Genomic DNA, 23,173 nt, shown 5'->3' on the forward strand with positions numbered 1-23,173 from the left:
GAGAGACAGAGCATGAACGGGGAAGGGGCAGAGAGAGAGGGAGACACAGAATCTGAAGCAGGCTCCAGGCTCTGAGCTGTCAGTGCAGAGCCTGACACGGGGCTCGAACTCACAGACTGTGAGATCATGACCTGAGCTGAAGTCGGACGCTCAACCGACTGAGCCACCCAGGCGCCCCTAACATATTATTTTTAATAGCAAAAACCTTGGTGAACTTTGTGTTCAGATTTCATCATTAGTGGGGTGCCTGGGTGGCTCAGTCGGTTAAGTGGCCGACTTCGGCTTAGGTCATGATCTCACAGTTCCTGAGTTGAAGCCCCGCATCAGGCTCTGTGCTGACAGCTCAGAGGGGGAGAGAGAAAATCCCAGGCAGGCTCCATACCATAAGTGCCTGGCGCGGAGCTCGAACTCACAATCGTGAGATCATGACCTGAGCCACAACTAAGAGTTGGACACTTAACCGACTAAGCCCCCCAGGCGCCCCATTGCTGGAATTTTCTAATTTGATTTTTCCAACAGCCTGAGGAAGAAGGCAAAAAGCAAGGTTTCCCCCAAAGTAAACAATAAAACTGCAGCTCAGAAGTGTAGCGGTTTGCCAAATCCTGGGTCTCCCCCACTTTATCCCAGGACACCATTGTGCTGTATTTTTTATTTAAGTTTTTTTATTGAACTGTGATATACATGTAGAAAAGTGCAGATATTTGTACATGGTGCGTAAGGCTCGCTTCTCACAAGTGGAGTGCATTGTGTAGCCAGCAGCCAGATCAAGGAACAGGCCGGTAGAGCGCCCCGGGAGCCCCCTTGTGGTCTTCTCCAGTCACTGTCCCTGCGGAGGTGATCTCTGCCCGGACCTGGCACAGCATTGATTGTTTTGGCCTATTTTACTGTTACTGTTTTTACCTAATGTATGTGAACAGGCAGGTCTGTGAGCCTCTGCCTCTGCACGTGATGTTCCCTCGCATGGACCTTTGTACCTTTGTACCTTTGTAACCCGGGAGGCCCTGGCTGGAGCTCTTCCAACTCTCACTCCTTCCTGGCAAAATAAAATTCTCCTCTTCTGCATTGCTCTTTTACTGCCAGTTCTGCACTGCACTGTCGCTGGACACGTGTCTAGTGACTGGAAGCTCCTTGAGGGCGTGGCACAGATTATGGAACTAAATTGAAAAAATGGGGTTTTCACATTTTTAATATCTACATACCTGAATACTGCATTTCAGGTCATTTTAATTTCAGTAAATAACATTTAGACATAGGAAACGCTATGGGAATTTCCTAGCAGCAAGACACAGGCTAGCGAGGAGGAGAGGCCTGTTTTCCTCGGTATCTAAAATCCAGGTGTTCTAAAAACCAGTTCCCCGGGTTGGTGTCTCCTGGGCAAGCCCCTGTGTCCTGCAGCCGAGTCGAGGTTAGCTGGCATTCCACCCCCCCGCCCCGCCCCCAACCACGTGTTCCAGCCGTCTCTGGTGGTTAGAGAGAAGTAGACAAGACTTACACTCTCCTGTTCCTAAGGGCTCCGTGGGCTTTTCTGTGAAACTTTGCTTCAGTTGATTTCGCTTAAGTGTAACTTGTCTTTGAAAAATTACAGATCATTGAATACGAAAAAAAACAAACCCTGGGACAGAATGATACCGGATTCAGTTGTGATGGGACTGCTAACACATTCAGGGTCATGTTCAAAGAACCTATAGAGATCCTGCCCAATGTGTGCTACACAGCATGCGCCACACTCAAAGTAAGAGCCTTCCGGAATGTTCTCGATGGTGAACTGGTGGGTTTCCTCTCCCATGTTACAGAGAGTGTGTTCTCCATAGAAATGGAGAGTCACAGACAATAAAGCTTTCAGGAAGAAGGGAAAGAAGGAAGCTGGGAGCTGAAATATTCCACTGCTTGGAGAAAAGAAGTGCCTGTCAGCATAGCTCTGCTCTGACATGGTTCTTTATAAGCAGTAGCCCTTTGCTTGAGTAGGAGATTGAATGTTTGACAGAAGATAAAATAATTATTTTCTTAAAACCATTTCCCTGTTCTCTAAAAGCAGAGTTCTACATTATTTTTAATCATTAACTAGTTTTGTAGCAAAAATTCCATTTTTCATGAAGTGACATAGCATAAAATTTCATACAAGAACAGTAATGAAATACAACAGATCATTAACCTAATTAAAACACCACATTAAATTGAGTGCTTATTAAATGAAAATTACTAACGAACCTTTTGTTCTCATTTAGGGCCCAGATTCCCACTATGGCACAAAAGGATTGAAGAAAGTCGTGCATGAGGCACCTGCTGCTGGCAAGACTGTTTTTTTCTTTTTTAGTTCCCCGGGCAATAATAACGGCACTTCGATAGAAGATGGACAGATACCAGAAATCATATTTTATACATAATCCAGCATTCTGATACATTTTGGCTAAAGAGTACCATACAGTCTAGTCTCAAAGGCCTATAAAACTGGCCATAAAAAATAGTCTGAATGTCATGAATATTTATAATTGTGAGATAAGAAACATTTTGGTTTCTTAGAGGAGATGAACAATATTGATTTAAATCTCTGCATGGTTTAAAAGCAGATTTTCCTTTTTCTTATAACCTTAGGGAAAAAGAGAACTGGGTGTAACCTTAAAAAAGCTGTTTCAGCTTTATCTTGTATAATTTCGTAGATGAGCTGACTCATGGTCTTTCCACAGTTTTATAATTGAAAGATTCTTGTTTTAGACAGATGGTTGTGTTGTTGTTTTAACTGTTGTGAGGGTTAGATGAGATGGACTTCTAGGCTTATCTGTTTTGAAGATTACATGAGATGAGACGGGTCAGTATTCCTACAGAATTCCTATTAATTCAAATAACTGATTTCAGAAAATTAAGAAAACTGACCTTATATTTGGAGTTTTGAGATACCTGGTTGTTAGCATTCATAATATTTCCAGAAGCAGGCCTAATAAATGCCCAAGAACATTTTCAATGCATTTACAAAAAAGGATATTTTATAATAGTATAGTCATGTGTTACATAGTACAGCTTTAAACTATAAATGCAGTTGGTACAAATTCACAATAATGTGATATAAACAGAGGATCTAAAGGTATAGTCTAGGACTGGATTCTTCATCACCAAGGTGCACCACTGCGCTTGCTGGTAGCTGTCCGGGGGATGGTCCTGAGGATGCCCGAGACTGAGATGGTGACTGGCTACACGGGCATCAGTTCCACATTGTGGCGATAATCTAACACAACAGGAAACTGAATAAAATACTAACCTTTCTGACAACTACTTTGAAATTTTAAAGATCTCCAACAGCATCACTCCTGCTGAAAAGTGTACTTTCTGTCACCGACACAGTTCTACCCAGGAAGTAAGCTATGTTTCATGTTTATACCTCCTTCATGTCACAGGTTATAGCCGTTTTGGGAGGGGATAGGAAGTATACCTGGCAGAATAACATTTATATACTTTTTTATAAAGCAAAATTTTTATATAAATAACATTATCTTTTTCCCTTGAAAACGATTATCTTGTAAAAAAAAAACCCTATGTGTAATTAAGATCTATCACATAGTTTGGGAAGATGGTTAAAAAAATCACAATTCTTTAAGTAACAGCTTAAAAAGAATTTTTTCTAAATAGTAATTAGGACAAAAAATTTCATTTAAAATAGTACTTCATTTTATATTTTCAAGGAGGTAGTGATGTGTGTCGGTGGCAGAGGTCTCAAAATCGCTGAAGAAGGGAAATTTTTCTCTGGTAACATCATATGGACAGAAACGTCAGTTAACTGGAATATCTATGGAATGTGTCATTCTGGTTAATTACAGATTAACTGGCAGGCGCAGATTAACCAGCTGTAGTAACCGTTATGGAAAGTACTTCCACCTTAAAGTGTGGAATAGGTAAGTAAGTTCATGGTTTTTGACATTAGAGGCGTTTCAAGGGCTTTTCAAGTACGTTGCACTGAACAAGGATTGTAACTGAAGGTGCTACAGAACGTACAAGAAACGGAACTGTTTACGGATCTGGGACATCCCCTGGAATTTTTAAAAAATAAATATTATCCTTGTATTTATTTTTTGGTCATTTGCCTTTTTCTTCCGAAAGTTGAGTGTAACCGCGTTCTGGAACAAGGTTTCTAGTTAATTGAGGTTTTATCGTTATTTGTAAGGAATGGAGGTATTTATTGCAGCACAAAATATGAGCGCCTTGCTGCTGCCTTAAAGCAACGCGTCGGAACCGCAGCGATGACCGCTGTTGCCTCTGTGCTTCTTGGACCTTTTTTACTGGCCTCAGGGTTTTCTCACCTGTTCTAATCTCGGGAGGGGGAGAAGGAAGACTTGTCGTGTGAGGACTGAGTCCCCACTGGGTAGTACCACTAGCAGCTACCAGAGTGATGCCCGTGTGCCAGGCTCTGCGCTGAGTACCCGCCACACGTTCTCACTCGCGTCTCGCGTCAGGCTGCGGTAAGTACTAACGCCCACTTCACAGGCGGGGAAATGTCACGTTTAACAAGGTCGGTAAGGGGGGAGGCAGGATGAAAAGCCAGGTCTCTCCCTCCCGAATAGCCGTGCCCTGACCGCCGTGAGCTCGCTGTCCCACTGCCGTCCGGCATGTCAGCGGCAGGTCCCGCGCCTCGTCCACGGGCCGCGCTGCAGCCCGCGGTCTTTCTCAAACACCACGGCTTGGACTGCGCCAGTCCTGCCTCTGCCCGCTTCTCCAGTCTCGTCTCGCACATCCCACACCAGAATGTGATTTCCTCGCCTCTGACACGGTGGAATCCTCAGCGCCTGGCACAAGGCAGGTGCTCCATCGGCACGTGGGATACACCCCAGGGCTGAGGCCGCACGAAGGCTCCACGTCCACCTGTGGGCCACGGGAAGCAGCGTCCGCATGGTGGGGCAGCGGGAGCCACAAGACACCCGCCCCGGTGCACTCCTTGCCTCTCACTGCGATCCTTCATTCTTAGGAGGAAAGAGAAGAGCAGAGGTAACACAGCCTACCTACGTGCTGCGTGTGCGGAGCCAGGGAGGGGTGGGGGGGGCCCGGGATCCTCGTCTCCGTCTCCAGGGCTACTTTCCAGGATGAGGGGTCGTGCTCCCGCCGGCCGGGAGGGGTCGCCCTCGGGCCGGAGCAGAGGCGCGGGCCTGTGGGGTCGCTCCCGCCGGCCGCGCGCGCAGGCGCGGAGCGCTCTTCCGGCGCCGCTCCGCCTCCGCCCGGCTTCCCCGCGGGGATGCTGCGGCTGGGCCGCGGACTGAGGCGGCTCGGGTCGGGACGCGGGGCTGGAGACTCCGGCCGGCTCCCTTTAAGTGCGGAGATGCCCAAGAAAGCTGGTGCGACGAACAAGGCCAGTGGCAAGCCCCGTGGCAGGGGAGGGTGGGCGGCGCGCGGGAGAGAGGCGGGCCCCGCGGGTGGGCGAGGGCTCCCCGAGACCCGTCTGCCGGCTCTGAGGCCGGGTCCCCGAGCTCCCAGGGGGCCCGCCCCTCACGCAGGCTAGGCGCCCCCGCGGTCCCCGCACGGCCTGCGCCACCCGGCGTGGGAGGCTCGCGGCGGCGCCCCGGGCCCGACCGCCCTCCGCTCTGGGTCCCGGGCGGCGGGGGCTGAGCTCCTGGCGGGCACGCCGGCTGCGCACCTGCTGCCCCGGTCCAGGCATGGGAGGCTCTGCTAGAGAGCTACCTCCGTCGTCGCTTCCTCTCTCCCCAATACACGCACACTTCCGGCCTAGTTGCTCGCGGACGGTCCTCACCTCGGGCTGCAGGGGATGCAGAGATGAGTAGTAAGTGGTGTCTGCGCCCGGAGAACGGGGGATACAGCGCAGACGGTAGGAACCAGCGCTCAGGTGTGGAAGCCAGAGTCCCGGCCCCTCAAGGCAGCAACAAAACACTTCGTTGGGCTGATTGGAGGGCTTCGTGGAAGAATTGATTTGGAATGCTTGGAAAACCTTTCCGGGTGGCCAGAAATCCCTGGGCACGACTCATTCGTCTTGGTTAAGGGTGAAAGGGAGTAGAGGAAGGATCAGATGTGCGCAAACGTATTTTATAGCTTGTAAAGTTGCAGTGTGGTTGTTGTCGTTTTAGGGTAAAAGCCAGACCAAGGAGCCAGAGACACCACTTCCTCCCTTAGGTCCTGTGGCAGTTGATCCTAAAGGTTGTGTCACCGTAGCCATCCATGCCAAACCTGGTTCCAAACAAAACGCTGTAACAGGTACATCTGGCCCCGGGGGTGGGGGTCACGAAGGGGCTGGGGCTGGGGGGGTTCTCCTCCATCCTCCCTTTGCCTTGGTTAGCGGAAAGTTGGTCCGTACAGTCAGGGTTTTCATATTCGTGTTTGGAGGCTTCTCCGTTTTAAGATTCTAGATTCTAATGTAAAAGTGTAAGTAAATCCAGTGTCAAAAGTGAATATATGATATTTACAGCATACCAAGTGAGATGAACTATCGTGTATTTTCTTTTTTTTAAATAACGGTATTTTAAAAGGACACACGCGGAAACACGTGCAGCCTAGAATTACTGCGTTTGTCCTATTTCAAAACTGGAGACATTAGCCAGAGAAAGAAAGAAGAGACATTTTGGTCGAGTTTAATGACCATTGGCCCAAGGAGGAAGAGAAAACCTGGTGTCTGAGAGTCCTGATCAGCAGCTCCTGTGTGGACTTGTTTTAAAACAATAAAGAATTTTTCTGGGCCCAGTTCTTTTCATCTATGGGAGACGATACTGGACTAGGAAGCTTTCAGGCTATTCCCTGGAGCCCAAAAGGTGCCTCGGGGGTGTTTTAGGTGGACAAGGGGAGGCCAGCAGGCAGCTATGTTTACATTTATTTTAAATGCTGGGAGCCCAGGGGAACTTCTGTGGGTGCAGAGCCGGGGAGGCTGGGAAGGGCTGTATTCCGAATGAGAAGTCTGAAAACTGTTGATCTGAATTATTTTGAAGGTCTTTTTTACCTCTAAAGCTCCTTCTTTTTTGTTTTTTTTTTGTTTTGTTTTGTTTTGTTTTTACACTTTGAAAACAAGACCTCAGAATTGGGGTACTAGGCTGTGGTTTGTGCCAGTGGCCGTGTTAGTCTGCCTTTTCTGAGTAGTTGTTGTGGACCCTGTCTCGTGTCAGCATACCATGTTTCATCGCGTCCGAGATGCCGTCAGCTAGAAGGTGCACAGGTATTTTGTGTACCAGCAAGACAAAATCCGTACGAACACTTTCTTTTCCGTCCGTTGTGAGACGTGTCTGGATTTGAAAGGTACTAACGCAGCACACGGTGGAATTAGAATTGGTGACAGGCCAGGAGGCGGGCTGTTGTACGAGATTCTGTGGCTGTGTGGTTGACACAGGCAAGGCGTAAGCATGTGAAAACGCCTGAGAGTCCCTACGTGGGGGACCAGGTTCAGCCCACTTGAGAACTACTGTGAGAACTCCGCTCTCGGAAGGACAGTGGAGTGGGCTGCAGGCGGGCCGCTCTTTATAGAGGCTGTACTGATGGGGGTCACGGCCACTGTGCAGACTGGCCCTGGAGTTCAAAGCATGTAGCCGAACGACTTTGAGTTACAGCATCACTTTATCACCGGGTGACCTTGGGCACATCTTGACTTCGGTTTCCTCGTTTGTGAACTGGAGATAATAATGGTATGAATATCTTCTTCGTGAGGTTCTTATGAGGATTAACCAAGTTAATATCCGTGAAGTCCCTAAAACGCGTGTGCCCTCAAGTTACCGTGCGCAAGTGCTGTGTAAATGTTTAAATGTTGCACCTTAAAGACATGAAACAGGCATTTCACGCGAGCCGAACCAGGCCAGTCCTCTCCTTTCCTGAGCCCCGAACAACCCTTGTCCAGTGCAGTGAGCTGCCTCCGTCCCGCTTCCTTTGTGACACTGCTGACCCAGCCTGACCTTGCCTTGGGGTTCGTCCTGCCACCCCACGCAGTTTCCAGTATCCTACATCCAGGACACTGCCCAGGGTTCTGAGCTTCTCTTGATCAGCAGGATGGGGGTAGATGTAGACTTTCTGTGGATTTCTTTCCTGAAGTGGTGAGGGCTTATTTATCATGTTTGTGTACCCTAAAGCTTGAGTAGTTTGCTCGTTCATTTCTTTGTGCAATAGTTATTCATTGGAAACCTACTATGTGTCAGGTGAATGCAAACTCTTTTACAAAATAGCTTCACCTCTTGAAGAAAAACAACTCCTTAAGGGTCAAGTCCACACTGATCTCATTCCAGACTTGACACCTGAAGCTGTGAGTGTGGCCATTGCTGCGCCTCCGTCGGAAGGAGAGGCTAATGCCGAGCTCTGTCGCTATCTTTCCAAGGTCTTAGAACTCCGCAAGAGCGATGTGGTTCTGGAGAAGGTAGGTCTCTCTCTCAAAACAGTTTATTACATGTCAGATATTATTATGTTAATGCTGATTTTTCTTTTCCAAATCATTGAAAAAAACTCTCATTCATTTCCTCACGAAACTATGTGAATTCTGTTTAGTTTCCTCCATTCCTGCTGCCTCAGCCCTTACTCAGAGTGACCACGCTCTGTATGTCTAGTCCTTAGTTGCCACCATCTCGAGCATTTTCCTCTTCCCACATGTTTTCCTGTATCTGCTGGCAGATTGGTTTTGTCTCTTCTTTCGTCATCATTCTAAAAATCTGAAAGGGTTCCTGTTGCTTATCGTCTCCATTAGTGAGTCTGTCAGGTATTTCTGGTCTCCCCACGTTATCCTTGCTCCCCGGAAAAGCTGATTAGGAAGAGAGGCCAGATGAAGTTATTCACATGACGGGTCTGCTCTAGGGGTAGATACCAAAATCACCTGGCATTGATTTCTAAAACACAGGTTCCTGGACATCTCTAGACTTACTTAAAAATAGACTTGGCAGGAGTAAGACCCAAGCATGTTTATGTTTCTTAAAGCTCAGTTTGTTTTCTCGTGATACACTCTCTAGATCTAGGTCCCAGCTGGCATTCAGAGTCCTTGGTTAATAGGCTGCATCTGAAAATTCTCCCATCAGGCCACTACCCTCGATACATCCCCCTTGTGTTGCAGGAAACTCCTGACTCTCTGCCAGTGCCCTGACATCTGCCTGAAGGGGACTTCCCACTCCTCTGCTAGTCCAGCTTCTACCCCTAGAGATAATCCCTGCTCACATTTTACCTTCTTTAAAGGATGTTTCAAAACGAGTATTATAGCATTTGCTTTTCGTTTGGAGTTTTCAGAAATGTGGAACAGAGAGAACAGCAATTTGTTTGGAATTATTTTTACAAAAGTTTATATATAAAATTGCAATATTCGTTTTGGTAATGTAAAAAATAATTTTAACTTTTAATTTCGACAAAGAAGTTATTTAAAAACAGAGCATTCTACATCTGGACTCTATTCATTTTGAAATTGTAATGCCAATTCTTATTATTACAGAAATTGATACATGAATGTAAAATCCCTAGATCTAGAGTGCAAAAATTGGTAGGAAAGTGGAATCTGAGCTCATCTGTGTTGAAATCAGAAATGACCGGGAGAAAGCGATGGCTAAGCTGTCAGGACAGCCCCAGGCCACCACGCTGGCCCCATGAGGACACTGCCACGATGGGTGCCTCTGAGGTCTGCTGTCTCGGGGTTATCCTGACACCATTTTCTCCTTTTGGTCCAGGGTGGTAAATCTCGTGAGAAAGTGGTGAAGCTTTTGGCCTCCACAACTCCAGAAGAGATCTTGGAGAAATTAAAGCAGCAAGTGGAAAAGAAATAAAAGCCAGTTTTGAGAAAAACACATCCTTGGAAAGCTTTTTTATTGCTATTAATGGAGAGGCTGTTAAATAAGAAAATATATTTCAGTGCACAAAAGAACATGGAAAAAATACATGTTTAACAACAGAACGCAAGAAATAGGAATTTAAAAGTACTCTACGTTCAATATAGGTTCTAAAATCCCTGACCCCAGCTTGGAGTATGTTACTCTGATTTCGTGGCATCACAAAATAAGAGAGCGGGAAAAGTTGCTTAAGATGACCTCACTCAGTCCGTTTCGTTCTGTGATGGGGCTTCTGATGTCCCAAAGTTGAGAGAGTTCTTCGGGATCTCATGGCACAGGGTGGCAGCTGGAACCCGATCCCTGGACTCCTGGTTGGATGCAGTTCATCGTGATTGTGAATTAAAGTGCCATTTCTGCAGCCACCTCAGGGTTCCGAGGATCGCCTTCAGGTCCAGCTCACAGGTGACAGAAGAAAACCTGTCACACTGCTTTGTGCTCTTAGTTTGTATTTTAAAAGGCGTATCTAAATACGAAAATGCTTTCTGTGTCTTTTTAAAACTCTGTGGAGCATTTTGTGAAAAAGTAAACAAGAACAATTAAGACTTGTAATTTCGGGGAAGTCACTGACTTTTCGTCCTCCTTGGATGCTAGCTGCAGTCTTCAAATCTGGTATTTCTGAAGACTCTCCAGAGAGCCTTAAGAGAGAGGACCTGGCAGCTATTCTCAGTATTGGTAAAGGCCTGTCAGAAATCATATGTATATTCAAGCTTCAAAAGCGAGTAATAAAGATCTTGTTTTTAAATCTCCAATGCAAATTATAGTGATTTGGTAAAGGTACATAATTTCATTACCTTTGCCGATCAGAACCAAAGCAGTTGTGTGCTTTTGTCCAAGTACCTGAGAAAATGTACGGGGAAACAAAAATCTTTAAAAATACAAATTCCACAAAGAAGGAACAATAATAAAAATTGTTGAAGGTGAAAGGGCTGGGAAACAGTCATCTGGTCAACTCTTACTCTGTGGATAGGAACCAAGGAGAAGGTCACGGTCAGTATTAATGGCAGAGCATGGGTCCCACTCCACGGCCTTCTTTTCTAAGCCATTATGTCATACTGCCTCCAGATGTTTCTCCCTTGGACCTGGTCTTGGCTTAAGAACAAGTAGCAGAAACCCAACTCCATCTGGCTTACGCGATAAAGATTCACTGGCCTGATACCTGGCAAGTCCAGAGGCAGCTCAGTGTCATCATAAAGGACCCACTGCAGCTGACAGCGCCCGCTTCAGCCTCGTGCCCACTTGGAGGCAAAAAGGCAGCAGCCCTAGGCCTCACGTCCACGTACCGCCCCCCCCCCCCCCCCCCCCCCCGCCGGCAGGAAAAGACGCCAATGCCACTCGGAAGAGCGGGCTCCCGCTCGGCTTCCCCCCACTCCTTGGTGGTTGGGGTGGGGGAGAACCAGAGGATGGGTTGGCACCCTCGTGGTGTTTCAGGTTCCAAACACATAGGTGGTTCCTTAACTGTAGTGCAGAATATAAATGTAAAAACCCACCGGGGCCCCCACTACAGAATTTTCAAATGCATGTGACTAGGGCCTAAAAATTTTAAGAAGCTGGATTTTCAGTTTACGTCCAAGAGGTGGCACCATAATGCAGCGGCAGAAAGCCGCTTCGTTAATCTGAAGTGAGCAGTGCTAGTAGGAAGTCTCCGTAGTGCCCGCCAGTGTCCCACACTCTTCTGTCTGGTCTGGGAGACATTTCTTAGGCTTATACCCTCATTCCCTGAGTTCAGTTCAGGCCAGGGTGTGTGAACTGCCCTCTACTCGGCTGGGTACTCAGGAGTCTGGCTCAGTGCTTTAGTGGAGTCAGCATGGTCTTCAGTGTCTCCCTTAATTCTGCCGCTTTCAGAAATCCCATTTAGTTGGTGATTGAAAATGGAATTGGGCTGGAAAATTAGCAAGGAATTCATTTCGAAACAAGATGCCAATTTATTAATTTGAGTGAAGAACACACCTGCCAAACAGACTGTATAGTGGGATTCTCCAGCAAGAACATTCTGTCACTTTGGGAAGTCTCTTGACGAAGCCGGTCAGCATCTGAAGAGTGCTTGGAGAGCCTGGGATCAGAACCAGGGGAGGGAGGAGGGCAGAACAGGGAGCTCTGACCATCTGCGATAGGCCCATTCTGTCTCCTCAGCCCCTCTCCTGGGACAACTCTGGACACTGATGCTCCCTTTTTCCAGGCTCTGAGAAGACTACCTACTTCTGCCCACGTGGGCTGTCCTCAGACAATCCTCAGAATTCAACTGATCCGGTTCTCAGCATTTTCTAATCCTTTTCTAGGTGTGTGCCACAGGATCCAGCTAGTCCCCTTGCTGTTAGAGTCAGCGGGGGAGAACCCCCAAACTTGGCAGCAGTTTGTATAGACTCTGGTCATTTCTACATGAAACTTCTCCACGGTGTGGCTTTACTGTCACAGTGGCTTTCACATGGTTTCAGAGCCTTATGTTTCTCTAGAGATACCTGGGTGGGTTGGAGAGCCATGGAGAGTAAGGGAGGGAGTCACGTCAACGGGACTCCAAGCCTTTAGCCCTCTTCCAAAGCTGTGCTGTCAGTGTGGCGGCTGCTAGGCACATGTGGTTACTGAGCACTTGAAATGTGGCTGATCAGTTTTGGTTTTTTTTAATGAAAGCATCACGGAAATAAAGGCCACGTTGGAAACACAAAAAAGGTTGAAAATACGGCATAGAATTTGGGGGGCAGGATAGAAGGAGGTGAGCAAAGAAAGGAAAATGTCAGATCTAGAAGTCAGGAAGGGGCAGTCAACAGACATAACTGGGGTCCTGAAAAAGAACCCCCCCCAAAATGGAGCAGAACAAAGATTTCAAGATAAAATGAAGAAAATATTGAAAAAATAAAATATGAATTTAAGGAATAAAAGGTGCAGTGTCCCAGGGGAAATATGGACAAATGGTTGACAAAGAGATACAACCTAGTAAAGTTGTCTGACTTCAAAAACAAAAAAGCCTACGGCCATCTAGGCAAAAAGTTGAAGGCCTAGGGAGGGAGGGGGGAGACACACACATGTACACTCCCATTGCTCATGGGAATGTGAATTGCTACAGTGTTTTAGAAAATGTGGCACTTATTAAAAATACAGGTGTTTTGGGGCGCCTGGGTGGCGCAGTCGGTTAAGCGTCCGACTTCAGCCAGGTCACGATCTCACGGTCCGTGAGTTCGAGCCCCGCGTCAGGCTCTGGGCTGATGGCTCGGAGCCTGGAGCCTGTTTCCGATTCTGTGTCTCCCTCTCTCTCTGCCCCTCCCCCGTTCATGCTCTGTCTCTCTCTGTCCCAAAAATAAATAAATAAACGTTGAAAAAAAAAATTAAAAAAAAAAAAAATACAGGTGTTTTTAAATTTTTTTTTTTTTTTTTTAAATTTTTTTTTTTTTTCAACATTTTTTATTTTTTTTTTATTTTTGGGACAGAGAGAGACAGAGCATGAACGGGGGAGGGGCAGAGAGAGAGGGAGACACAGAATCGGAAACAGGCTCCAGGCTCCGAGCCATCAGCCCAGAGCCTGACGCGGGGCTCGAACTCACGGACCGCGAGATCGTGACCCGGCTGAAGTCGGACGCTTAACCGACCGCGCCACCCAGGCGCCCCAAATACAGGTGTTTTAATCTAATTATCCTACTTTTTGAGAATGCCTCATAGAACACATGAAAATGCCAGAGTATATGGGCAAAAAAAGGGTAACAATCTAAGTGTCTGCCTGTAGGAGACTCATCATATAATCAACAGCAAATCCATACTATAGAGTATTATGCTATTAAAATTAGCTTTTAATCTATAGTTCCTGACCTGGAGTGATGTCTATATTGCATGAACAAAGAATAATGTACGTGTCTGTGTGTGTGTGTGTGTGTGTGTGCGCACACACACACACACACATATATAATCTGTAATAAAGGAAAAATACATATCTAATTTATATATATTTGGGTGGGCATGATAAAAGAGAAGTGTACACAACAGGCCATGACCGCTGGGTGAGCGCAGATCCTTCCTAGGTGTAGTGTTTCACTTTTTTGTAACGTTTATTATTTTGTATACACACCGAACATATATAATGAAAGAAATTTTAAAATGAGAAAAACAGACTCAAATGAAAAAGCTCCGGCCTTTAGCAATGAGAGCAGCTTCATTTATGTAATTCAGAGCAAGGCGGGAGGGCCTTAGGGAGCTCAAGGCACGGGTGGTGGAAAAAACCATGAGATCATCATCACATCAGCCCTGAAGCTGTCTCAAGAGAAGCTGCTGAAACTCGGAGAAAATCTAGCTGGTAATCGATACATAGGGCTCTGTGGGCCCTTAGGGACGGGAATGAAAACACCAACCGAATTAGCCTGCCAGCCCATGGAGACGTTGGCGAAGGACCTGCGAGCTACACCTCTTGCACCCACGTCGGCCCAGAGGTGCCCCACACCCCACTACTACTTCTGGAGGCACACGGCCGACACGGACTCACAACCTGTAACGTGCCCAGCCCCGTGATGCATAGCGTGGAAGTGCTTTCACTTAGTCCTGCGAGGGGGCAGTCCGATGACATGTTAGCCGTTTTGATGGAAGACGTCCTCATCACTAACCTGCTTCTCCCATACTGTCCCGTAAATCTAAAGATCCGGGGTGGTATTACCCACATCTCTTTTCCACTTTTCTGCACTGAGGGCACTGATAACCAGCTCCCCAGATCACTGTGCCTTGTGGCTTCGACAGTGTTCCAGGGGCTGAAGCTAATTCCTCTTCATCTCTGGCACATTCCTGATACCATGTAGCCTTATTGATGAGACCCATGCGGCCAGCTTGACCCGGGGCCGTTCTCTCCCAGAATGTCCACGGGCTCAAGGATCTCTGTCACTGTCCCTATTTCCCTCAAAAGCTGGTCCTAGTAGAGGTCTAGACTTCTGGAAAGGAGGAAGTACTTGCTCAAGTCTGCCGTGGAGTCCAGTGGTATAATCTATTTGAATCTAGTTGTTTATTTGGCTCTGTAATTAGGAGCCAGGAGAAATCTTGGTTTAGGTAATTCAGAATACAGAGAATATATGTGAATTCTGAAGTAGTAATCTGAAAACTAACGTCACGAACTCCTACCAATGTCAAGAGTATTTACTCCTGTTGGCCTTAATTCATTCTAAATTAAAAGCCAGAGGACTGTAAAAGCACACATTTCTAAATTCATAAATAGAGGAAAGACACTGAGGGACCCATATAATTAGGTTTTTCACACAGAATTAGCCAAAGCCTATTTAGTATTTCAAAATCCTTATCTATCTCAAATATGCTTCTTTGGTCAAAATACAAGATACTGAAAGAAATCCCAAGTAAGGTTTTCAGTGAATGGTTTGTGATAACTCAATTTGTCTAACATTACCAAAGGAAGCACTTTCACAAGTAATCTCCCCAACTGATTGAAGTTATTAAGTGGTACAAGTTGCCTCAAGCTGGGAGTATATTTCCCACATTTCCTAATAAAAAAAAAAAAAATTTCCCTTTCACTATAAACAGTGTTAATTAAAAGAAGTCAAAGGCCAGGGGTACAGATTTCCATACACAGCCAAATCTTGTTTGGGTTAAACGAATCAAATGGAATAGGTCTGGGAAGATTTTAAAGGTGTCAAAATAACTGTATTTGTTTTAGAAACAAAGTGTAGGGCTTTTATTAGAGTTCAGAATTATGATATCAATAATCTTCAGGGCCAGAAGTCATTTCCTTCCATTTTAGTATTCTAAACTTAAAACTGACATTTCCTTACTCTTAATTCTGTCACGCAGTTCTATGTTATCCTTTAGGCGAATCAATTACAAAGGGAAAAATTACATCCTGTCTGTTGAACATTATAAGGAAGGCAGCTTTGAAATCCAAAACCATGCTAGAAGTCTCACCAGATCTCTTTTTCCTATCTGGTTTCAAGAACTCAAACTGTACTCGGAGCTGTGACCGATGGTTATTAGTACTCTGGATAACCTCAAATCCCTCTAGCACTCAAGAAAGAAAATAAAAACAACCCCTCCATCTCAAGTCTCCAGCAAGCTGGTCTCAGTCAGTATTAACCTGATGTGCTTCCATCATCAGCATTCGACATTTTAAAATCAGGGATTTCCAAATAGCAAATGCTACTAATTTTTAGCTTAATGTTTATATACATTTGGTATTTGAAATTTGTTATTTTCTGAAGCATATAATTTCTTCTTTTGCTAGTTCGTGTATTAATTCACTTAAGAATCACAAGTCTTCACTCGCAGTGTCTCCTGCTCTCCCCCATCTTCTGTCAGTTACTTCACATGCTTCACAGCCGTGCTGATTCACCACTCACCGTGTCCTTCCCTCCCGTTGACGGAACGAACGTTTATGCGGCACCGGTCACGTACCGCTGGGGGTGTAATGGTCACAAGCTCTCATTTCTACCTTAAGCCCTTGTATGTTTGCTCACTTCTTTTCACAATCACCCTGTGAAGAGTAGCAGGGTGAGTGTTCTCCTTACCCCGACAGGGAAGCAAATAAGCTCCAAGTGTAAGTGATTTTCTCAAGGTCACACACCTCGTGAGAACAGGACTGGAAGCCAGGACTCCTTATGCTAATGCTAGATGCTGTCAACAGACGGTCTATTCGAGATTAATTCCATTTGACACGATTTTAATTCTTCTCACTCTTAAATTATCCTTTTTTAAATGTTACTTTCAGTCTCTCCCACATGAAGCAGAAACCGTGTCTATTATTTCCTCTCAGTTTTAAGCATATAGGGGACAGGCTAATGGTGACTTGCTGTTTAAAAAAAAGAAAAAAACCCACCACCATATAGGCTACTCTAGCAGAGTGCAGAAATAACTCGCGTTAAAGGGACTCCTGTTTTCAAGCAGGGCTGAGTCTCAGGCCATCTGTGATCTTACCGTACTAGGATTAAGAGATTTAAATACTATTAGAAAATAACCTTTCCTTTGAGCTTCCTGAGACCCATCCCTCACTCCAGCCCTGCCCCGTGGGCCCATCGGTCTCCCTAATTAGGGCCAGGAGCCGGTACGGCAGAGATCCTATTGTAAAGCTGTGGCCAGTTACTATCCGGGTGAGTCAGTGCCTGTGCTTTATCAGTTGACAGATATTTTTAATAACCCATCTGCCTTCAGACAGGATCTTGGGGTGCTGTGAGGCTATCCTTAACTCTCTAGGCTAAGTATCTGTGGTATCCAGTTAAAGCTGTAACAGCACTGTGCCTGTTGATGTAATTAGAGGGGTACAGGGAAAACCCTTCTTGCTAAAATTTCATTCACATCTGAATGTGAAGATCCAGTTTTATTAGATCCTTTCCAATAAAAGTTACCTGAAAGGATGGCTCTTCAGGAAGGGGGGAGAGGAGAGTTGGCTCCAGAGCATGGAGAAGTCAACCTCAAGGGCCTAGAGTGGAGTGTTAAGAGAGGAGGCAGCAGAAGGCAGATTTAAGAAGTTGCCTTTAAATTCCTTTTCCCCATGATGAAACTTCTACTCTTAACATTACTCTTAAGCCAAATAAACTTTTCAACTGATATGAAGGAAAGAGCAAAAAAAACCCCAGAAGGTTCGTCACATCAACTGCCAAAACTTGAGGAAGAAATTGTTTCATCTTAAGTATTTTATTAGTTGAATAACACCATTGTAGTGGCCATTAAAATGATCTGAAACAAAACGATCAGTGTAAAAGCAAGTTACAGCGTCACTTTATTTATACAAGAGGAAGCAGCAAAGGTGCACATCTGGAAGTGGATAGAACACTGTTCAATCAGCCCACGTTAAATACCATGAAAGTAGTCAGGATGCAGCGTTATATACATACCATTGGAAAAGAAAGGGTTTACAGAGTTCAACTTTTGTATAACATGAGTTTTCATCTGCTGTGTTCAAGTTGGCAAAAAGCCTTAGAGTTTGTATGAAATGATCGTGTACCCTAATCTCACCCACCACTAGATCAAGACACTGAAACTGAGAAGAGTTCCTTCCTTATTTTACAGCTTTATTCTTGACATCCCTCTAAAAAGAGACCAAAATGATTGTGGAGCTGACTCATACCTGGAGTAATTATAAAGTACCACGGTCATAACAAAAGCCAAAAGAAGTATCTGCAATTGTTTTACCTTTCAACTGCTGAGGTCACATACAACACAGTACAAGTAGGCATAATTGTGCATTCATGAGTTGACTGTACTAACCTCTGCAAAAACTTCGGAATGAGCATATCCGAGTAAATGGATACTTCCTTATCTTACAAAATAAAATCAAGCAGGAGTGCGTGGGTGGCTCAGTTGGTTAAGCATCCGACTTTGGCTCAGGTCATGATCTCGTGGTTCGTCAGTTCAAGCCCCGCATTGGGCTCTGTGCTGACAGCTCAGAGCCTGGAGCCTGCTTCGGATTCTGTGTCTCCCTCTTTCTCTGCCCCTCCCCCACTCCTGTTCTGTCTCTCTCTCATAAACATTAAAAAAAAAAAAAAGTAAAATCAGGCATTTTCTACTTTAAAATTTTTATTTCTGTGTAAAACAAAGACAGAACTCCTAGAGGTCAAACAAAGAAAACACACAGCAAGTTCAAAGACTGTTAAGTCATGAAACAAAGAAGAAATCTGAGGTAGAAGTCAGGTAATAAATCCACAACCTTTTTAGAGGCATACTTATTCCCAGCAACCATAATGTCTCTGGTAAGATCTCATTTAAAAAAAAATAAAGTCAGAAGTGCCAAAAAGTTAATAATCCACTCTCTGAAATCAAACATAAAACTATGACCAACAGAAGATACAAACTTTTGTCATGTTAACAGAGTAATGGTTTTACTAAAAGCTGCTGCCGTTTCCATCAGTAGTAACCATAGGGAGGCCGTTGGTTGTAACCATAGTGTCCGTACTGGTGGGGGTAGTAAGGTTCTTGTCTGTGCTGCGGGTAATTGTTACCCCAGGATCGTCCATGCCACTGATTTGATCGATTGTCACTGGGCCACCCCCGTCTGCTATCCCTACCTCTAAACTGTCTGTTATCTTGCAACCTACAACAGCAAAACAAAAAGATTTTTATACTTCTCTTTTAAAAAACACAAATGACAACTCTATCCCAGTGCATTTTATTTCAGTCTACTCTTCCGTCCGCAAGGGGGTAAAAACATTTTTCTCCGCAGAATGTTATAGCACCAGTTAGTCAAAACATTCCCCAAATTTAAATCATTCTTCCAGTATCACACTGGATACGCTTTGCAGAGAAATAGGCAGACCACAACACAAAACCCAAAACAACAGAATAGTTCTCAAACTGAATTCTATTCGATTGTACAAAAGCAGTATGGTAATCTATTCATCTATTTTGAATTATTACATAGACATAATTTCTATTGTATAAATTTCTTTCTCAAGTATAAGCCAAAGACAGTACCTTCTCTATGGAATCTAACAGAGTTTTATAGAAGACTCTGGGATTTTCAAGTATATTTGCAAAGAAAATCAAATGTCAGTCCACAGGAAGAACGTTTTAAAAAAGAACATTAAGACACACACAACTGAACAGCAAGGGAAAAATACATGGTGCCGACAAAATACTAAGGCACACGTTTACTGGCCGCTTGCTCTGTGCAGGCAGGCGGTCGGCACCATGAGTACCAAACAAAAACATCGGTCCCTGCCCTCGCTGGCCTCGGGGGCTAACGGATTAAAGCCGTCCTCTCCCACGTCAGCCATCCGCGGGTGTCCTCCCATGATACATACCGATTGCCTCTATTTCTCTGGTTCCCAGCGGCTCTGCTAGTCCACTCCTCGACGATCGGAGGGGATTCAGGAGGGCGCTTCAGGTATTCCTGGTATTCTTGGTCATCTTCTGTGAATCTACTGGCGAACATCTCTTCAAAATTTGGAACAGCTTCAGAAGCGTCTGTCATCCTGAAATTCTGTTGTTTTTAATACAGTTCTCTGAGAATTTTTTTTAAAAGTCACATTATCTTACCAGATAGTGAAAAACCAAGAGATGAACAATTTTAGGCAGGGTATTCATAAACGTCTTTGTGTACTTTTAAACTTCAGATAGTTTTAAACATTCAATTCAGTATTTCTTGACTTCTGTAATATAGATGTACTAACTGGGCACCCAGGATACAAAGATGAACAATATATCGTGGTCTCTACCGCCAAAGAACTCTTGGTCTACAGCGTAAGACAGATGTGGTATAAAGGGAGGAACAGTGAATGTCAAGAAATGAAGCTGGAAAAATAGGCAGGGATCGAATTATGAAAAACTGTGTATTCCACACAAACAACTGTGCACTTATTCTGGTAGGAAATGGGGAGTCCTAGGTGGTTTAAGCAGAGAAGTCTCCAGAGCAAGCCGACTATTTAGAAGGATCACTTTTCTAACCGGGCAGAGCACAGATTAGCGAGGACAGACCAAAGGCAGCTTACTGCACTGCTGTAGGGCTCAGTCTGAGGAAGCAACCGTGAGGACAGGTAAGATTCCAGGAGAAGTTAATCACTCACTAGATGTTGTGGGGTGGCAGGGGAGACAAAGGATAACTTCCAGGCTTCTAGCCAAATGAGCGCATGGCCTATGGTGCCATGGGAACCCCAGGAAGAAGGGTGGGCAAGGGTACACAAGAGTTTGAAGTTAGTTACGTTATGCCCATCCACACGGAGAGTCAGCTCACAGTTACCTATTTGGGACTGAGAAGCAAGTTGATGATAAATACGAGAGACATCAGCAATTTTGATGGTGGTTAATGCTGTCAGAATGGAGGAGATTCCTCAGGAAGATTGTGGAATAAGAAGAGTATCAAGGAACAGAATCCTGGAGAACACCGACGTATAAGGAAGTTGAAGATAAAGAAGAAAACCGATAAGAACCAGCAAAGTGAGCTTACCATAGAAGGCAAGAGAATAAAGAGTGAATGGTCCTCAATATTGAACACTACAATGATAGAACCAAGAAGAGAAAACTAATTGGGTTTAGCCATTAGGAGGTGATTATTTTAGAGTACTAGGGATTGAAACAGGACTGCAGTTAATTGAAAAGTAACTGGAAGGTAAGGAAGTAGAAATCTACACTGACTACGGACTAAGTTTTCAAGAAGCTTCGCTGAAAACGAGAAAAAGGCAGTAGCTAAAGGGTTACTGGAAAATTATCTCCTATTTTTCCCAGGATAAAGTACCTGAGGTTAGGTTTATAGGAAAAGAAAAAAGAACCAGTAAAAAAGTGAAAGACTGAAAATACAGGAGAGACACAAAAATGGAAAGGCAAATAGGCATTTAAATGAACAGCTACTCAAGTTTAGGGTACTTTATAATGGCATCCAATGCGCTCCTGTACTGTGACAAAATGAAAACTACTATAGACACTGCCTAACAAATCTGTATTAGTTGGGTTTCCCAGGCCCATTCTGGATTCGTTCAAGTAGTATTTCCTTACCCACATTCTCCGGGAGCCCTCTACCTCTAAGAAAAGATTTGGCTTAGGTGACAAAAGGCCTCATCCTCCAGACGCCATGGGACAAAGACTTCGCTTCTTTTAAACTTGATCCAAGACCTGGAAGCCAGCCTATCAGCGTGCTGTAGGGAGCTCCCCCCTTCCCAATCTTCCTTGACCACATACCGGTCAGGACTCCCGTCGCAGTCTTTCCTAACCCAGACTTCATCTTTCTACTCTTTGCCTCAAGACTCCTAACACCTGTTTTCTGACTTGGGATATATGTGACATCATACGGAAACTTTCAAATCGGACATCCTGCAATTATTTTTCTTACTGTATTACTTCAACTTACAATAAAACTTTTTGACAAAGACGTGACAGTGGAAGACAATTTCTTCATTAGTTTGTTTCTCATCCAAATCCCCCAAAACATATGCAAATATTTGTAATTCTACCCTCATCCCAGCAACATTAAACCAAGACTACTGTGTGGATGTAAGAAGCAATACCTAGACGTTTTAATCTTTCTTAGGCTGCTGCTCTCAGACTTTCCACTTTCTCAGATGTCAAATTCTCAAACCCAAGGTATGATTTGTAATAATAAGTTCAGCCAATGACCATCATGCCTGGGTTTCTATAGGAATCACAGAAACCACCAGAAGGATGACCCATACCCAACCAGATGGGGAGTAGAAACTACAAGACAAGGCAAAAATGCCACTCTATTTCTATGTTCTCCTACGGTCCCCTTCTCACAAGTAAACAAAAATCTCTATTGTTACTCACGACGATGAAATTTAAATATAATTTTAATCGATCTGAGCTTTACTTACCCCAGCACTTTGAGGCAGTTGTACTGTTTAATGTTTATGTTGTTTCGATCTGGGGGAAGGGAGAAAAACGCTTGATTCCCTGGAAGGAAACCCGCAAAAGGTGGTGGGGAGGGCGAGGAACACAAGGGCCTCAGTGAGTGAAGGGGCTGTCCTAAAAGCGCTGCGGAGACTTGCCACGCTGGCTGGAAAGCGAGCGCGAGCGCCCAAGTGGCGGCGGAGAGCGCGGGGCCTTCAGGACCCAGAAGCCGGTTCAGGCACGGCCGGCACAAGGTACGTGCCCCTCGGTGGAAGGCAGGGGCTCAGCCTTTCGGACCGGTCTCGAACACAGGTAAAACCGCGCGGCGCAGTGGCTGCAGGCGAGCGGCCTTGGGGACGAATGACCACTGGGGGCTTCTGCTGCCCGGGGGGACGCGCACCGGCTTCCCAGTCCGCTGTCGGAGCGCACTGGGCTGGTCTCCCGCGGCCCTGGCAGGCCTGCTCCCTCCCCGGACGCGAGGGCGAGGGGAGGCCACTCGGCGCGGCCCGCCCGGCTCCTTGCTCCCCGGGGCCACGATCGCCCGCCGAGGGCTGCGTCTGCCCACCTCGGGCCGCACCCCGCCGACCACACGCGCAGGAGCACCCACCTCCGGCCCACAGCGCGGCCACGGGATCTCCCACTACTTCAGCTCTCCAAGGTAACGGAGCCACTCGGGCCACGAGCCGACTTCCGCTTCCGGCAGGCCAGCGCGGCGGAGGCGGGGGGGGGGGGGGGGCGGCCTGCCAAGTCTCGCGAGATCTTGGGCCCGTCGTGCAGGTTTGTCCTGGTTCCTCGATCTCCCGAGCCCCGCGGTGAGGGCGGCGGGTGTCGCGCCGGAGGTGGCGGTGTCCCGCGTGCGCTTTCGGCCCGCTCTCCCTGGACAGGACACCGCTGTGCGTGAGGCCTCCTTAGCGAGGGGCCGGTGGCGGGCGGGGACGGACGCTGAGGAAATGTGCGGGGAGGAGAGGGAGAGGCCCCTTGCGGCCACCTGTTCCCGGGGTCGGGCGAGGCGAGGGCGGCGCCGCGGCGAGGCCACAGCTTTCACCTCTGCCTGGCCAGGCCCCGGTAGTAAGGTGTCCGCAGCCCGTTGGTGCCCGTTTTTCCCGACACCTCCCCCCCACTCCCCCGCAGCAGTGAAGTCGTCAGGGCCCAGCTACCTCCAGGCGCCGTGA

General features: G+C 46.1%; 4 protein-coding genes across 8 annotated transcripts in view; 3 read left to right on the plus strand and 1 right to left on the minus strand.

The window, feature by feature from the left end:
* BTBD1 (BTB domain containing 1) overlaps positions 1–4,057 on the plus strand; it is a 41,623-nt gene extending 37,566 nt beyond the window's left edge. Inside the window, exons 7-8 of the mRNA XM_060617523.3 lie at positions 1,586–1,732; positions 2,226–4,057. Coding sequence (XP_060473506.2) covers positions 1,586–1,732; positions 2,226–2,384 — 306 coding nt within the window. The 3' untranslated portion in view covers positions 2,385–4,057. The remainder of the gene's footprint in view (positions 1–1,585; positions 1,733–2,225) is intronic.
* HOMER2 (homer scaffold protein 2) overlaps positions 1–23,173 on the plus strand; it is a 615,401-nt gene that overhangs the window by 465,332 nt on the left and 126,896 nt on the right. The window lies entirely within an intron of this gene.
* CB3H15orf40 (chromosome B3 C15orf40 homolog) lies at positions 5,158–18,442 on the plus strand. 2 transcript variants are annotated; one of them, XM_081795827.1, is made up of 4 exons: positions 5,158–5,329; positions 6,060–6,186; positions 8,190–8,317; positions 15,546–18,442. In XM_081795827.1, the coding sequence occupies exons 1-4, from the start codon at positions 5,216–5,218 to the stop codon at positions 15,585–15,587; spliced, it is 411 nt and encodes a 136-aa protein (XP_081651953.1). In that variant the 5' UTR covers positions 5,158–5,215; the 3' UTR covers positions 15,588–18,442. The 2 variants fall into 2 exon arrangements, with proteins under 2 accessions (XP_081651953.1, XP_060473520.1); XM_060617537.2 differs by lacking the exon at positions 15,546–18,442 and adding an exon at positions 9,603–9,719 and having other exon boundaries at positions 5,162–5,329.
* Positions 17,423–22,702, minus strand: RAMAC (RNA guanine-7 methyltransferase activating subunit). 4 transcript variants are annotated; one of them, XM_060617538.3, is made up of 4 exons: positions 22,609–22,702; positions 21,986–22,034; positions 19,466–19,644; positions 17,423–18,756 (listed from the first exon to the last, which is right to left on the minus strand). In XM_060617538.3, exons 3-4 carry the CDS (start codon positions 19,633–19,635, stop codon positions 18,570–18,572), a joined length of 357 nt encoding a protein of 118 aa, XP_060473521.1. In that variant the 5' UTR covers positions 19,636–19,644; positions 21,986–22,034; positions 22,609–22,702; the 3' UTR covers positions 17,423–18,569. The 4 variants fall into 4 exon arrangements, with proteins under 4 accessions (XP_060473521.1, XP_060473523.1, XP_060473525.1 ...); XM_060617540.3 differs by having other exon boundaries at positions 19,466–19,666; XM_060617542.3 differs by having other exon boundaries at positions 19,466–19,636; positions 22,609–22,696.

The sequence above is a fragment of the Panthera onca genome, chromosome B3 (assembly GCF_046562875.1).
Source record: "Panthera onca isolate mPanOnc1 chromosome B3, mPanOnc1 haplotype 2, whole genome shotgun sequence".
In the NCBI taxonomy this organism is placed as follows: Eukaryota; Metazoa; Chordata; class Mammalia; order Carnivora; family Felidae; genus Panthera; species Panthera onca.

Bases quoted from the DNA above. Each gene is read 5' to 3' on its own strand.
- CB3H15orf40 (XM_060617537.2), top strand. From the start codon at position 5,216: ATGCTGCGGCTGGGCCGCGGACTGAGGCGGCTCGGGTCGGGACGCGGG. The intron at 5,330-6,059 runs GCCAGTGGCAAG...TTGTCGTTTTAG, and splicing joins AAGCTGGTGCGACGAACAAG to GGTAAAAGCCAGACCAAGGA. The intron at 8,318-9,602 runs GTAGGTCTCTCT...CTTTTGGTCCAG, and splicing joins GCGATGTGGTTCTGGAGAAG to GGTGGTAAATCTCGTGAGAA.
- RAMAC (XM_060617538.3), bottom strand. From the start codon at position 19,635: ATGACAGACGCTTCTGAAGCTGTTCCAAATTTTGAAGAGATGTTCGCC. The intron at 18,757-19,465 runs GTATGTATCATG...TTGCTGTTGTAG, and splicing joins CAGAGAAATAGAGGCAATCG to GTTGCAAGATAACAGACAGT.